The sequence below is a fragment of the Pithys albifrons genome, chromosome 3 (assembly GCF_047495875.1).
Source record: "Pithys albifrons albifrons isolate INPA30051 chromosome 3, PitAlb_v1, whole genome shotgun sequence".
Taxonomy (NCBI): Eukaryota; Metazoa; Chordata; class Aves; order Passeriformes; family Thamnophilidae; genus Pithys; species Pithys albifrons.
In genome coordinates, this window is record NC_092460.1 from 96086664 (window position 1) to 96102971 (window position 16308).

The following is a 16308-nucleotide window of genomic DNA, read 5'->3' on the forward strand; positions in this document are numbered from 1 at the left end:
TAATATAATTGTAAATTTAAAATAATTGGAGGTTAACCAGTGTGTGTAAGTCCCAACTTTTGTGTGAGAAATGTGAGAGTTTTCCTTCTGTGAGAGATGGTAGTGCTTATTTTTTCCACTGTTATTTTTTTCTAAGCTGTTAATGGGAGATGATTTTCTTGGTATAAAATTCCAGTAGATGAAAAGGTCTGGATGGTTCTTCTGACTCAGCCCTGTGTTCAGAGCCAGGCATTGGCTGTAGTTGTCTTTAGTTAGAAAGGGATAAAAATTCAGCATCACTCCTCAAAGTGTAACAGAAGATGCACATTTGGATAGTTGAGATTTCCTTGCGATGATCTTTAACCATTGGAGCAGCTTGTCTGGGGGGACTGGAATCTCTCTCTTCAGATATTTCTCAAAACAGCTGGAAAAATACCTGAGAAATGTGGTTTCTTTGCGTGCACTTCTGGTGTGATGGCCTGGAAATCCTTAACAGACCCACTACATGGAAATGTTTGCAGCTTTCCATGGGTGGGCAAAGCTGTGTGAAGGGTATCAAAGCACTGACACCCAACAGAGGAGGCTGCTTAGTCTCTGGAGGGAGATATTCTTTGCCCCATTTCTTTCTAATAAGATTAAGACAGTAAAGAGGTGCAGGTTTTAACAGTATGATTCCTGTTGTATTCTTTTCATTAGTGTGTATATTTAACAATATAATGTTTCTACTTTTAAATAGATTCAAAAGATGCCAAAGATAATAAGGAAGCACCTGGGAGTGAGGATCTGGAGTTGGAGCTGGAGAACCTGGATATTAATGATGATCCACTGGAGTTGGACTGTGGAGATGAGGCTGAAGATCTTACGAAGAAGCTTCTTGATGAGCAAGGTAAAAAGAACTGGTTTTAAGAATTGCTTTTCTTCCTGATTTATTTTTTTGAGCTTTATGGTATTTGGTTTGTAGATTTGTAGAGTGCTTTGAGGGAGAATGACTGCTTGGGGCTTTTATTTATTTATGAAACTGGTAATGAGAAACTGCCAGGATTGTGGTCAAAATATTTTTGTACCAAGTCATTCAGATACAACTGAAAAGTATTACAAAGAGGTTTATGTAGTGGGAGTTACTGGTTACTTCATACAGCTTTTAAAAATAATCAGATATGCTGCAATTGCCTGAAAAGTGACTACAAAGAAGTTCACAGACTTCAGTGTGTAAATGATTTTTCTCACTAAATGCTTAGAGCACTAATAAAATATTTGCTAGTGTCTTGGGTTGAGCATTAATTTTCCATCTCAAGTCCCAGACTTGCTTTAGGAACAGCAAAAGGGCCTTTCCACTTGGAAAGGATCTACATACTGTGATGAGAAAATACAATGTGAGAATCTCTGTAGTCCTCCAGTGGAGGAGAGGACCAGTGAAAGATGAGATATATTTGGGGAATGTTGAAATCGTGCAAAGCTTTTTGAAAGAATGTCTTGAAAAGTGACTGAATTATCAGAGACTTGTTTTCTTAATTTAAAGGGTGTTGAGTCAGTTTCTAGAGGAGACTGAGGTGAGACAACTAATTGCTGTAAAGGAAAAGGAAGGAGACAGGAAGGTGTAGCTATAAATATTTAAATGGAAAAAAGCATTAAACCAAGATCTACAAATTGTTGTGTTTGGGCTATTGCATGTTAGTGAACTCTGAGTATATGGGTGATGAAAGAGTCAGGGTTCAATTAAACATTTAAAACTTCATGGACCTCTTTTGTCTGAGTGCCTGGAACATCGTCCTTTTCTTCTTTTTACTCCTTCCTTAATAAGCTCTTGTCTCTTGTTCTTCTGACTTGGAGCTGTCTGTGCAAGAGGGGAGGGGATGTTGGCTGCTTTGGTCTCTGGCACCTTCAGGACTGCATGGCTGCAGAGCTGGCAGTGTTCCTTACAGCACTGCTTAGTGTTTCTCTGCTCAAGCTCAACCCCTGCCCCCCAAAACAAGAGAAGTCCTGCAGTGTGACATCTCTGTTATCCCTCCTTTGCAGTAACTTAAAAAGGAACTGGAGTCTTCAAGGATAAGAGTTTGTCTTACTGTGTAGCTTGTAAATACAGAGTGACTTCGCTAGATTTGGGTGTTTGGTAGTTCACCTGCAGGTGATTTCCAGCACACCACCGTGTGCTCCTCTGTGAATTCTGTCTGCGTTTTCCTTTCAGATACCTCCCAGGTATCCTTGTTACTGCTGAGCATCCTCAAAGTGAACTAAAACCAAACTTCATCAGGCCCCTTGCTCAAGAGCAATGTTCTTTTGTGTTGCTTTTGTCAAGAAAGGGTTCTTCCAAATGTTGATGTTATAACTCCTTGTGTTTTAGAGCCAACTAAACTCTTGTCTAGGACTTAATAAAATCTGGGAAATTTCTGACACACACTACAAGTTTTGCAATTAGAAGGTAACTGTAGGGGAATTGGTCTGGTGAGGTCTTTGTAGTTGATGTCAGAATTTTGTATTCACCTTATATCTTACATTTTTGAATCTGTGGGTGAATATTTAGCAACTAACCATTACAAATGCACTGTGGGTGGGGAATGGGATGGTAAACCCTTATATCTTATGGCTTAACAATGTCTGCTGCTTGTTCATCTCATTCCATTAGAACAAGAGGATGAAGAAGCAAGTACTGGATCTCATTTAAAATTGATAGTAGATGCTTTTCTTCAGCAGCTTCCAAATTGTGTCAACAGAGACCTCATAGACAAGGTACAGTCATAGTTTTAAGTTTTTCCACTCTTAAAAGCCATAATGCTGGATCAGATAGATTGGAATTAAGGATTTGAAGCTTTGCAGAGTCTGGCAATAGCTGAATTAATTTTTAATCAGTCTGTATTCCTTGTTTTCTAACTATGTCAGTTCCGTACAAAACTGAAAATGTTTCTTTATGGTTGTGTTTAAAGCAGCTGCATGTGGTAGGAATAGCTCTGTAAAAGCCACCTTTGAAAAGCATTTTCTGTTGCTTTAAATAAACCTCACCGCATTAAAGGTAGTGAAGTACTGCATTGACTTTTCTCTTTATAGGCAGCAATGGATTTCTGCATGAATATGAATACAAAAGCCAACAGAAGGAAACTTGTACGAGCACTTTTCATAGTTCCTAGACAAAGGTAAGAACTGAAGGGGAACAAGTTGGATCCACCCATTCATTATTTAACCTAACTTATGTATGGATTTTTTAAAATCAGTATATATTCTAAGTTGCACTTGTTTAGTCCTGATGTGCACTTCTGGAATGGCTTATCCTGGAACACCTAGGAAATTATTTAGTATCAATGATCAAGCAGTTCACCACACTATTTTGCCAAAAGTTAGTTTTGAATAATTAATTTCTTTTTTTCTCTGGTACTTGGTGTCTGTAGGAGATCGTTTCATCAGTTTTAACCAAGAGAACAACAGCAAACCCTACATTTTACAAAATAGGGAGGATGTATTTCGTTCAGGGCAACTTGCACTCTTCAATGTAACAACCTGTGGAGAGTTAGAGTACAGTGTGCTCTTTAGGGAGGAGGATTTCCTTTAGGAAGAAGGATTTCTTGTGATATGTTAATTCTGATATAGTACACGGCTTTTATAATAGCCTTGTTACTCCTGGAACAAGCAGTTCTAGGCCAGCCAATCTGAGCCTCTTTTGTCCATGTACATCTGTCTATGTAGATTTTTTTTTCTGCTTCTCCTTGTCTCTCTGTGTAAGTCGGTTTTCTGCACTTACAGGAAGAGCCTTGCTTCCAAAAATCGTTGGAAATATTAAAACATTGAATTCCTTGGTAGAATTACCTGTTCTCTGATAAACTTGTACCTTAAGTAGGTGAAATTATGAAGAAGTCACTTTTCTTGCCCCACTCCTTCTCAGGATAAGTTGTTTTGATGCTGCTTTTAGTTTAAAGTGTTTAAGGATCATCTTGGAATTCCTGTTGGAATTCACACACTGCTTTGGTTCCCTTCCCTTTTAACCCTGGGGGAAAAAACATACCTCGAATGTCTGTTTTGTCTCAACACATGTTGACTGCTGCTCTGAATAAAGAGACTTTGGTGTTTGTCTTCCTTACATTTAATCATGCCTTGCACTATGTTTTCAACCTTAATTCAAGCCTGTTTCTGCATCCATCTCTAATCAGCATCTGCTGTGCTAATAACCCTTAACTGTGTGCAAACCAATGGCTTGTTTGCTGACTGGAGCCCTTAACCTGACTCTACATTGCAGCTGGGTTTTGTAACTAGAAGTGCATGGAATCTTTCATTCTCTTCTGTATTCTTATCTCTGAAAATGATGGGTTTGACACCTCAGTCTTTGGAGACTTTAATAGAGGCCTGATTGTGCCTGAATTATGAATTACTGCCACAGGAGACAGGCAGTTGAGTATCTTCTGTGTGAAATGTAGAAAGGGGCTCTTCAGCCCAACAGTGAGTTGCAGAAGTAGTAAAGTTTCTGTTTGTCAGCCTCTGGTGTTCATGAAATGCATCAAAACATGAAGTGCGAAGAACTTCTTTTTCACAGCCTAGAATATCTACAACAATGTAATAAACTCAGCAGGATCAATGCAAACTTTTGTCTTCAGCTCCACCATAACAGAATTTTTCATGTTTGCAAAATGGAAGTGGGTTGTTGGCTGGCCTGTGACCCTCCAGCAGTGTTTGTGCCACTGCCCTGTGTTTCCTCCTGGGGCTGTAAATTCCACATTGCTCAAACTGATCATTAACTCATGGAACCTCTTTGAAAATCCATTATTTTCTTTGCATGATCTGCTAAAGTGTGCTGGGTGATAATGACGTGGAGGGACTTCTAGGCATTGTGCTCTGCAAAAGGAGGTACTTTCAAACAAGAACACCATGGTGGCTTGTAAATTCAGCAGTGTGATTTCACAGGTGCCATGAAAGCAAAAGGTAAATTCCTAGTATATTGTGCTATTAAAAAAGTCTCTTTGATCAGGCTGTGCAACGAACACAGTTGTGTTCCTAGAAACCTGTGTGGGATCTACATTGCCACTGATCTGTTGTCTTCCCTGTGGTAGTTCCATTATGCTACAAATTTCTTTTTAAAATAGTAATATCAAAAGATTAACCTTTCTGTGGGAGGTGAGTAGATGAGAACAGATGGTGGTGTTGGCTTGAGGAGCTGCTACTTTGTGGCAGTTTTGGTCTCTAATAGTTGGGAAGCATTAACGTTCCATGTGCAATTCATTTTTGATACCTTTTCCCTCTGCTGTGAGACCTACTGGAGAGTGGTGAATACTCCAGCTTCCAACTGCAAGATCTGAAGTTCAGTTGTGTGTATCTGCCTGTTCTTTTGCCTGCATTGGTGATCCAGTGTCTGGGCTACTTAGCAGGAGAAACAGGATGTTGGCTGACCTGCTTGTTCTGAACCACAAGCAATGTCAATACCAGCTGAACTGCCCATAGATGCAGAGGATTTGAAAGGACAATCTATCCTAATATTTCAGTTACTGTACTGCTGGAGTTGGTAAAGGACCAGTTCCTCTGTCTGTGTTGAAATCAACATGTATGGCCCTTTATGCTGTAGCAGATTCCCTGCATTCTGTAGCACAGTCCTTGGAGGCTCCCTGTGCATTGGCAACGGTTGTGCTCTGTGGGCCTCCTCACTGAGCCATAGGGAGATGTCTTGTCTTTCTATTATTGTTGTTCCCTGCTAGTTTTGACTAATTCCATGTGTTTCTACAGTATCTCCCCATGGGAGATGAAAGCTTGTTTTGATTGGAGGAGGGTTTTTTGTGAAAGGTTCAGAGGAAGATTGTCCTTGGAGGGTGCAGATAAAGCAGTGCCTTTTCCACAAGCATTGAGTTTCCAAGTGCATTAGATATGCTGTCTAAGTGTAGCTGTTTTGTTGGCAGCCATAATGAGATATTTCAATAACAGAATAAATTCTGTTTCTTCCCTTGAGATCACTTCTGGGAAATGTGCAGACATGATACTTTTACCAAGAAAGTGTAAAAGTGGTTTCGTGTTTGAGGAGCAATGCAGACACTGTGAAGTCCAAGTCATTATGTGGTGTTTCCAGGGAGCTTTCCTGCTCCCACTAGGGCTGCTTAGATTGGGACAAATCAGGATTCTTCAAGGCAGAAAACTTAATTTGATAAAAAAGGCCATTTCTTCCTCAACTCACTGTAGATCAGTGTTAGAATGCACCATCTTTGCCCTGCTGTCTTCAATAGTGGTGAATGGGTTGCATTTACATTTTCAGCTGCAATTCAAACTTCCAAGCCAACAGAACAGAAAGCCTTTTAAAAAGATTTCTCAATGGTAGCATCCATGTGGCTTTCAGATTTGCACTGGAGGATTGATTTAAAATTAAATACTAGCCTTTTAATTCAGAACTGCAGGGAGTGACTTAACCCATACTCCTCACAGCCTTAGGGCTTTTATGTGTAGTTGTTTGCTATCTCACTGAATTGTCTTCCTGTACAGATACACATAATTATTTAGGCTTAGCTGCATACTACAATTTGTTGAATTTTTTTGGCTTTAGTGAGAGAAGTTTGAAATCTCTTTGTAGGCCTTAAATTCTGAACTATTCTACACAGATGCTAAGCAGTAAAGAGGGGCCATTGTGGTTTCTGATACTTTTTGCCTTTCCCGTCTATGGTGACCTGTGCAAGTTCCAGGTTTGCTAAGCAAGATAATAATTTGTTCCTATGGAATTTTTCAGTGTTGCTGTTGGTGGTTCTGAATTCAGAAGTTAGCTGCATCTCAAGGGTTAAATAGTTCTGCACATTTTAACTCCCAAGTTGTAAACCTGCTCTGTATCTCCTTTATCCTGAGAATTCTCAGAAGGAAGGTCCTATTTGTCCAATTGAACTTGACTTACCAGTGTCTCACTGGCCTGTCTCAGTTGAGGATAAAATCAAGTGATATGCTGGAGATCAAGGAGTTTATGCCAAGGCAGAGAAAGGAAAAGTGCTCCTCTGGCAGCATTCCCATTCCACAGCATCCTTCTCTTCCCAGGGAACAGTGTGGGTGGCACTTTTTCTCTGTTCAGGCCCTGTGAATACACTGCTTTTATCTGCGTGGGGATCGTGCTGGTGAGCAGCAGTTCTTGCTCCAGTGTTTCATTCTTTGAGCTTTGTCTGAGAATCCCAGAAATTAGGAACTGTACCAAACATTCCTTCACTCCTCCTGGGTATAACATTTTGGATGCATCTGCTGTAGAGAGGTTGCTATTGGGACTTTAGTCACAGAATCATAGAATCAATTGGGTTGGAAAAGAACTCGAGATCATCCAGTCCAACCCTGGGTCCAACTTTGGTCCCTTTACCAGATCACGGCACTCAGTGCCACATTCAATCTCAGTTTAAAAACCTCCGGGGATGGTGAATCCACCCCCTCTCTGGGCAGCCCATTCCAATGCTTGATTACTCTCTCTGGAAAGAATTTTTTTCTGACATCCGACTTAAATTTCCCCTGGCAGAGCTTAAGCCCGTGCCCCCTTGTCCTATTGCTGAATGCCTGGGAAAAATTTTGGTGTGTGTTGTTTTTTGTTGTTGTAAACTAATATTTGAAATTGTATAAAGAAGATAGGCTCTTAGATATTTCCCTGAAGTGCAGTTCCTGTGATCCTGAGATCCAGAGCTGACGGGATTTCAATCCAAGGTATGGGGTTAAACTGTCAATGGTCAGAAATACTGTTTTTTCACCCTGGTGGTATAAATTCAGGGGCCTTTACATGAATTTCAGAAAGTAAGTCACTCATCCCCAATGCCAGATCTTGCTTCATAATGTGCAAGAGCAGGAAGAGAAGGCATTGCTGTGAGTGTTTTTCTCCCTGATTTGTTCCCCTCTTCTCAAGAGGAAGAAACGCTTTTGGAGAAAACAAAGCACTGCAGGTACCAGTAGATGGTGCCACTGATACTGCGATGTCCCCACTGCTGGACACAAATTTCTGCCTCCTCTGAGAGGGAAGGGGTTCAATCTCTGATTGCCAATGTCAGAGTAATTGACCCAAGGCTTTTCCTTATTATATTTCACCTCTTTTGCAATGCCCAGTCTTGGTATGGTTGGACATGAAGAGGCCTTTTGTATCCTGTAAGGGAATAACAACAATGTGCTCCAAGACTTTAATTTTCCCCTGGGTATGTTCAGTTTACAGAGATGAAATTATTAGCTCTCAGCAGGCAGTACTTGTTCAGACCAGAATAAAACTTTCTGGTGTTTGTCTTAAAAGAGCTGCCATACAGAAACCCCCTCAGTTTGAGTACACCCCCTCAGTTCAGCCACAGACCTTGTTTAGTTTGACTTTTGTCTGTGTGTGTGAAGTAATGAGACTTTCACTTTTCCCAGAGTTAATGGCTAAATGCTTAATAACATGGTAGTAATTTGCTGCGGGTAGTCAGCCTTGACTGTGTGTTCCAACAAGCTTGAAAAATGTAAACACTGCTTCAGTTATTGATTAACACAAGAGATAAAAATGGTTAAATAGGTAACTGAGGCACCCGCAATGTTTCACCAGGAGTTCTGTGTGTTAACAGGAGGCTGCTCAGCTGTGCCTCTTTCAGGGTCTATGTTCTGATGCTTTTAAGCCCCAATTTAATACATAATTATCTCTTTTTCTGCAACTGCATCTTAAAAGATCTTGGAAATGTGCTCTAGTGACATGGAAAGGAGAAGGGAGGCAGTGATGGATGCTTTGTTTTGGGGTTTTGATTGTGATGCTTTTCCAGTCTGTGCCAGGACAAGCTCTGTGTATCGACTGTTTCTGCAATTTTTTTGTCAGCATTTTTTTTTCATTTTCTTTTCCTTAGCAGTAGGGAAAACCTTAATCCTTCATAAAGAGTAAACTCAAGATCCATTTTTCCCTTACAGGCAATTTCTTACTTGAAGCATGAAAATGTGGGATGTTTCTCTCCACTTAAAAACTTTGGCTTGTTTTACAGTTCATCTGTTTACTGCATTAACTTAACAAGCTGAAAATGAACCAAAAAGTACTTCCTTCAGCTTGTTAAATGATATTATGAGGCCTCAGAGTGCAGTGGGTTTCTCTGCAATACCAAGTGCTGGATGCATACAGCTGGTTTGCATAAATGTGCAAAGGAAATGGGTATGAAGGCCTGTAATCAAGGGAAGAGAAGGGAAAGTAAGGGGAGTTCTGTAGAAAACTTGGAAATATCACCATTTGTGGGATTACTGACTGAGGTTTTGGGAGAAGAGTGACAATATCACAACTGCTGAGCTTTGTTTTATGTAATAGCTACTACTTTAATTTAGAAGTTTGCTACCTTAAAACTAAAGGTGTTCCTGCCTTCCTGGCTATGTCTGCTGCTACAAAAAAAAAGTTAAAACCCTTCACTAACCAGTGGAGTTGTCTGTAAGGATTTTTTTGTTTCACCTGTTGAGATGGGTCTGAATTTTGTTTGTGTCTAGTAATTTATTGAAGGTCAAATTCTGTAGTTAGGATGGTATTTGTCATTTTGCCTAAGGCAGGAGTTCCAAAAGGAAATTAACTCTGAAGGATTCCAACAGGACATGGTAGTTTAACTTCTTGTATTGTTTTTAAATTACATTGCAACCTGAAGTGAGCCCCAAAACTTGCCTGTGTGTGGTAAACTTGCCTGTGTGTGGTTCTGTCATTATATGCACATTCATTCTTTTCACAATTAAAATACTTACCCTGTTTGTAGACACAAATGCATTTTTGTTTATAAATTAATTGTCTGTTTTATCCTCTCCTCTGTTTGCAGGTTGGATTTGCTGCCGTTTTATGCAAGGCTGGTTGCCACTTTGCATCCCTGTATGTCTGATGTAGCAGAGGATCTCTGCTCCATGCTGAAAGGGGATTTCAGATTCCATGTATGTTCTGGTGATTTATTTCTTTGAATACAGATTAGCCAATTTGATAAGTCATCCTTTGGTGAAAATATTCAAATTACTTTTTACAATTTTCGTCAATCAATATTTTTATTTCTTTCAGTTGTATTTTTCAGTGTTGTTTCTTTCACCTTTGTTTTGTGTGTTTTAAGTTTGTACTCAAACTGATTGTGGTGCACAGTGATGATTTCTTCACCATTTTCTGAGCTTTATGGCACAAATTCAGTTTTTTTCTAACATTGACATTAAAAATGTGTATGAATTGCCAGATGTACTTGAATCTTAATTATTGTGAATTTTAACTCTTCTTAGAAAAGCCTCTTTCTCTTGGGGAAATACAATTTTTTATTTTGTGTATTATGTTAAACATAGGTATGTACTTGTGCTTTGTTAGTAAAATTATGTTGGATGTCAGTAATTAAAAAAAAAGAAAAATCTGCACAGTATTAAATCTGACTTGAAAAAGCCTTCAATGTTTAACATTTCCTTCAGGGCTGTACAAGTGACCCTGTTCATACAGAGGCTTCTCATGGATTCTGAAAATACAGAATCTGGAATACTTAATCACTTCTTACCTGTGGCAAAGGAGGGAGGTGTCTGTAACTGTGGGAATGTTGGAGGAATTAGTTGTTTTGGGGGGTGGGGGGATACCAATATCAAACACTGTGGAGTTCCCAAACTCCTTATGCATGTTCAGGTCAAAGTAATTTAGAAGAGATGGGTATGTTTGAGGGCCTGAAATCAGTGTTTTTTTATTTTTAGGTAAAAAAAAAGGACCAGATCAACATTGAAACAAAGAACAAAACTGTGAGGTTTATTGGGGAGCTTACCAAGTTTAAGATGTTCTCCAAAAATGATACTCTCCACTGTTTAAAGGTTGGTGTTGTGATACTCCTGTGCTCCTGCATCCTGTTCCCCTTCATTTACCTGTTGCTGATGTTTTCTGAGTTCATTACATACAGTGTTGTAAACCCTGATGTCTGTTGTTACTCTGTATGAGACTTTTATTGCTGTTATGGAGTTAGAATGTTTGAATTTTTCTAATGGTAGGGGTATATTAAAATAAATCCCCACCTTTGGACATAGACTGCTAATAGTGTTCTTTGTTATGGCAGACATTGCTACTTGTTAATCTGCTATGCATTTCAAAACTTTAATTATGTTGATTTCAGTTAATGTTTTTGCAGAAAAAGTAACAGTAAGGGGGAGGGATTAGAGGAAAAAACCTTTTCAGTGATGCAAGGAGGGGCTTTTATGCCATTACAGCAGGAGCTTTTGTTTGTTGAGGAACAGAACAAGTCTTTGGAAAGCATTAATCTCTAAGCACATCATCTCGCTTTGCATGCTGATAAACATTCAAGCCTATCTTGGATGCCAAGGCCTGAATTAAAAAATGGGTTTTAAACAATAAAGATGTCTTTAATAAAAGGTGTTTGAAGACTCACCACTTAAGATCATTTTCTGCGAATGGTTCTGTTAATTCAAAGCTGAATTCTTAAAACATTGTAATCATAATTTCTCTTATCTATAAGATACTGTAAAATGCAAAGATTTATTAATTTATGGTTGTTATTTAACTTAAAACATTTAAATTAGTTGTGCTCTAAGCTTACTGTGTCATTGTGCATTATTATTTGGGGATTCTCCAGTCTTAGCAGCAGGAATCTTACGATATGGCCAGGTTGGAAGGGGTATGGGAGAGACTGTGGTGTTTGTTCCAATATTGTAGTCCTTTTATGCTTCTCTTTCCCTTTTCTGGAACCTGAACTTGGGGCCTATAGATTGGTCTTATAAGACTCATCTGATTGTGAAATCTGCATTTTTTTCATAAAGAGTTTGGAACACCACAGTCGTGTACAGTCTGGTAGATAAAACTTCATGTTTTCTGCAGTTGAAAAGATGTTTAACAAGCTGTGTTTTTATGTAAATACATACCAGATGCTTCTGTCAGACTTCTCTCATCACCATATTGAAATGGCGTGTACCCTGCTGGAAACCTGTGGAAGGTTCCTCTTCAGATCCCCAGAGTCTCACTTGAGAACCAGCGTCCTTTTGGTAAGAGAAAGCCCGTTCTCTTATGGAGGAGGTTGAAAGGCACTGTCTTAAAGCAGTTACTGCTTTTGGAGAGTGTTCTGGAGAACTCCAGTTGACCTCTAAACCTGTTCATGACTTGAAAGAAAATATGAAAAATTAATTAATTTTCTGAAGAAAAAAGCTATTGCTTTTAAACTACAAATAATTCAGAGATAGGGCAAAACCAGGGGATAAAATTGAAAGAAGGCAGTAGCTGTACCTGAACATGCCTGAGATACTATTTGAGAGGAAAATCAGACATGATTTCAACTGGAGGTGAGGACAGTTGTGAAAGAGGTGGTTTCTATGCCCTGTGTAATGATCTGGGGTTCTAAATTTGGAAAAAGTTTATTAAGACACAATAGAAAGCAGTTTTTGAAATAGAGGTTGGGAATTAAAGTAGGAATAGAACTGGGATCTGTAAGGGTAGATGAGTACTAGTAAAGGCTTGAAAATAACAGGAATTGGCTTTGGATCTTTTTCAATGGATTTGAGCCCTGAATAATGTGCTCACTGGCTTGAGAGACAATCCTAAAACTGTGTCGAAGGCAAGAGACTGAATCAAACATGGCTGAAGAATTCCTTTAAAGATGGGTTCACTTTCTCTTGAACCTGCAGCCTCTCCTCTCAGGGTGTAGTTAATGGAGAAGCAGTTACATACTTGGGTAGATTGTACAATTTCTTTTTCACAAAATACTGTTTCTTTCCGAACCTCTTTAAATGTCACAACACCTGTTGGGGTGGTGCAGTCACAAGATGAAAGAGATGGGCAAATTAACTGCAAGTTCTTGGCTCATGCTTTTCGTAGCAATGTTCTTTGTGTCTTGAAAGGTTTGAATCTCAATTTTCTAAAGGTTTGCCAGCTGATGTGTTTTATTGTTAAATACATTCCTTTCCATAATCAAGTATTTTCCCCCTGAAAACACTGTTCCATTATCTTTAAAAGACATTTTACTTGTTGCTGTCATTTTTTGATAGTTCATGAAAATTTCAGAAGACAGGGAAAAAAATTAAATACTTACTACCAGAGCTGCTTTTCGTAATTCACTGCTTTTAGTGTTATGCACTACAAAAATGCTGCTTGTTGGCTGGATTGCTGGAATCTGCTGGGTGAATGCTGAACATGGCTTAGCTGTGATGTGCAAGACAAACCACAAACACTGTTTGAATAACTGGGGCTTTTAAAGCCTCGCAGGATTTCAGATAAACAGTCTTTTCTCATGCAGTGAGGAACCAGGAGAAGAGGGAGGTGGCAAATAAGTTTGCAGTATCTGTAGATTAAGATATAGAACAGGCTAAATAGATTCCTATTCTGCAACCGTCTTAATAGCTGCATCTTCTAACATTCCCCTAAATATAGAGATTAATTTTGACTTAAACAGTCTTATGCAAATTGGATCATATTCTTATGGTACCAGTTAGTGTGAACTGTGCAAAAGATTACTCCCAAAGCCAGCTAATTACAATCTTGTGGTAAAAATCTAAGCAAATGTAAAGCTGATCTTCTCAATGACTCTTATGTGTAGATTTAAGGCCTGTTGATCCTCCAAATAATTATAGGTCTTAATCTTTACTGCTGACGATGTATTATGTAATAAGATTCCAAACAGGCTGCTTGTCCCCTATTAAAGACAATATTGCTTTGTCCTGGTGTGGAAGAAAGTCACAGTTAAGAATGGATTTTAAAAGTAATTAAGGGAAAATTAATTACTGAGAAGTAAAGTGTTCTGTAAGAGTGTTGCAAACTTAGAGATGCTAAGTGACTTAGTCTGGAGAAACAATAATCATATCCTGGTTTTGTAGAACTACTGCATGTATTGCAAATTATTTAAAGATTCTTCTTTTATTAGGATGATGTTTATTTCTTTTAATTGTTCTTGGCAAATTTTCAAATTCAGTGTCCTTTATGTAATTTAAAATATTAACATAAAACTAACCTGGGTTTAGGATGTTTGAATTGGATTCTTTAAGTTGGAGCCTTGAAGGAAGATCAGTTTTATCTTCATCTGTTTCTGTAACATAATGATGTTGAAATGGCAAATTCTTGTGTTATACTATTGTGGTCTTTTTAAAAGGATATTTGAAGCTTTGGTATTAAAAGCCTCCTGATGCATTTTCAATCATTCAGCTTAAACAATTCTCTTAAGCTTTAGACCAAGATCACTTGTGTGTATAAATACACAGAACTTGAGCTTTTGGTGGCTTTTTTTCTTGGGGTAACTCCTTTTATAGATGGGGTTGGACCTGTGGGAGATGTTGTTTTGTACAGGCAGAGGCTGTGACAAAGTAAATGCAGTTAATTTATACTGTCTTAATTCACTGTAACAGTGATGTGCTTCCAAGAAAGTAAAAATTTTGATTTTTGAAGTGTTAGAACAACAGGGTTTGGGGTGGTGCATATTGTCTCTCCTGGGAAAAAAAATCTTTTTCATTATAACCTTTTATTTGCAATACAATGTACAGCTTTTTATAACAGGAAAATACACAAATTATGTAGGTTTAGGTTTTTAAATTTTTATTTGCAAGCCCTTTTTCCATTTTCTGTTCTCTTTCACTTTGCCCCACTTCACTTCTCAGTTTATGGTAAAACGTGATAAATGTCACTAAGGCAGCAAATACGTGTTTTCTCCTGATCCATCTAGAAAAGGTGAAAATTTTTCAAAGGTAACATTAACATGTATGGCACTGTAAGGTTTTGGAACCTTCTACTCTAAGTGGGGTTTCCCCACATAAAACAATTTATGTGCTCAATTGTTGAGTGCTGTGCATCTGTTAAACACCTGTAGGAAAATGTGCTACAATTGACAGAGATTTCCCATTTGGAAAGGAACAGTCCCAGTTAAGGAATCAAAGGAGAGGCCATTTGTGTCATGGAAAAGGTCAGAAATGAAGTGCCTCGGGGTTGGTGTCAGAGCGAGACCTTCCTGGTGATGGATGACTAAAATCCAGGAGGAAAATGACATTTTTAGTTGGGTTACCAAGTTGCACAAACTGCTCTTCCTCACTGAATTAGCAGCTGAAACTCAGGGTTAAGGAACTTTTGCTGACCTTTCAGTGGAACTGAACCACTGCCTTGTAAAAGAAATTTTAAATTACTCAGGTTTAGTGGAAAGTCCCCCACCACTGAATACTGTGCTTCTTCACCAGTAATTCAAGAAGGTTTAAACTCTTGGTTATTTACTGGACTGAATGAATATATCTGACAGTTGTGTGTGGGGATAAAACAGCATTTACATGTTGATTTTGTTTATCTATTTGAAGCTCTAAATTACTGTGTAGCCAACCTCTAGTAAATAGTCAGGTCTTAACTAGTGCAGTTTCTCTTCCTGGTGAACCACCATAGAATAATTTAAAATTATGGACTATTAGGATGTACATAAAAATTTAATGCAACTTTAAGAATTATGAACCTATTTATGTGTGTATATATATGAAAATAAATGCACAAGTGCATGTAAAATATTATTTCATAATGGAGTTAAACTCATCCTTATCTTTAAGTGTAAAAATCAACAGCTTAGAACTGCTACTTTAATACAGAATTTTTAGATAAAAGAAATTTTTAAAACCCACTAAATATTTTTCAACTTCCATATCCGAAATGAAGTATGGAGAAAACATTGTATTTAGTCAAGAAAATCAGAACAGTCCTGACAGTGAAGCACAGCAATTAGTATTGATGTAGTAACTTGACTGATTTTTCCTGAAATACTACTTTATGGTAGGTACTGTTTTTCTTGCAGTCCATTCTGCTTGGGTAAACAGCAACAATGGAGCAAGGAATAGGGAAAATGCCATTGCCTAAACCTTTGGGAATTCATGTGAAACCATCAAAATAAACTCTCTGGAGTTGCATGATGATTTACTGTGCTTGTCAAGACATCAGTATTTCAGATACTTTAGTTAAATAAAATAGCTGCTAATAATCTTACTAACCGTTTATCTAAACAGTAACATTTATATTTTGAGATAAACTTTAAATACTTTTCTGAAACCTTTTTCACCACAGGTGAACCATTATAAAAATAGGGATTGTAAAGAAAAACAACCATGGAAAGAGCAGCACAGAACCATATAAATGCTTTGCTCTTTCTTCTCTCCACCCAAGCTTTTAACTTGCTTTTCTGCAACCTTTCACATTCCCTTCATCCCAAATGTAACTGTAAAAGCCTTTGGCTCGAAAATGTGGTGTGTCAGCGTCTTGAGCTGATCATTTGCATTTATTTCCAGGAACAAATGATGAGGAAAAAACAAGCAATGCATCTTGATGCGCGCTATGTGACGATGGTAGAAAATGCCTATTACTACTGTAATCCCCCTCCAGCTGAAAAAACTGTGAAGAAAAAGCGTCCTCCTCTGCAGGAATATATCCGTAAGCTGCTTTACAAGGACCTCTCCAAGGTCACCACAGAGAAGGTAAAT

At 38.3% G+C, this 16308-nt stretch overlaps 1 protein-coding gene across 5 annotated transcripts in view; it reads left to right on the forward strand.

Moving 5' to 3' along the window:
- Positions 1–16308, forward strand: part of UPF2 (UPF2 regulator of nonsense mediated mRNA decay) — a 60230-nt gene that overhangs the window by 19812 nt on the left and 24110 nt on the right. For all 5 annotated transcript variants that reach the window (XM_071552812.1, XM_071552817.1, XM_071552815.1 and 2 more), the window contains exons 6-12: positions 716–865; positions 2603–2706; positions 3022–3107; positions 9687–9795; positions 10576–10689; positions 11752–11868; positions 16117–16302. In XM_071552812.1, coding sequence (XP_071408913.1) covers positions 716–865; positions 2603–2706; positions 3022–3107; positions 9687–9795; positions 10576–10689; positions 11752–11868; positions 16117–16302 — 866 coding nt within the window. The remainder of the gene's footprint in view (positions 1–715; positions 866–2602; positions 2707–3021; positions 3108–9686; positions 9796–10575; positions 10690–11751; positions 11869–16116; positions 16303–16308) is intronic.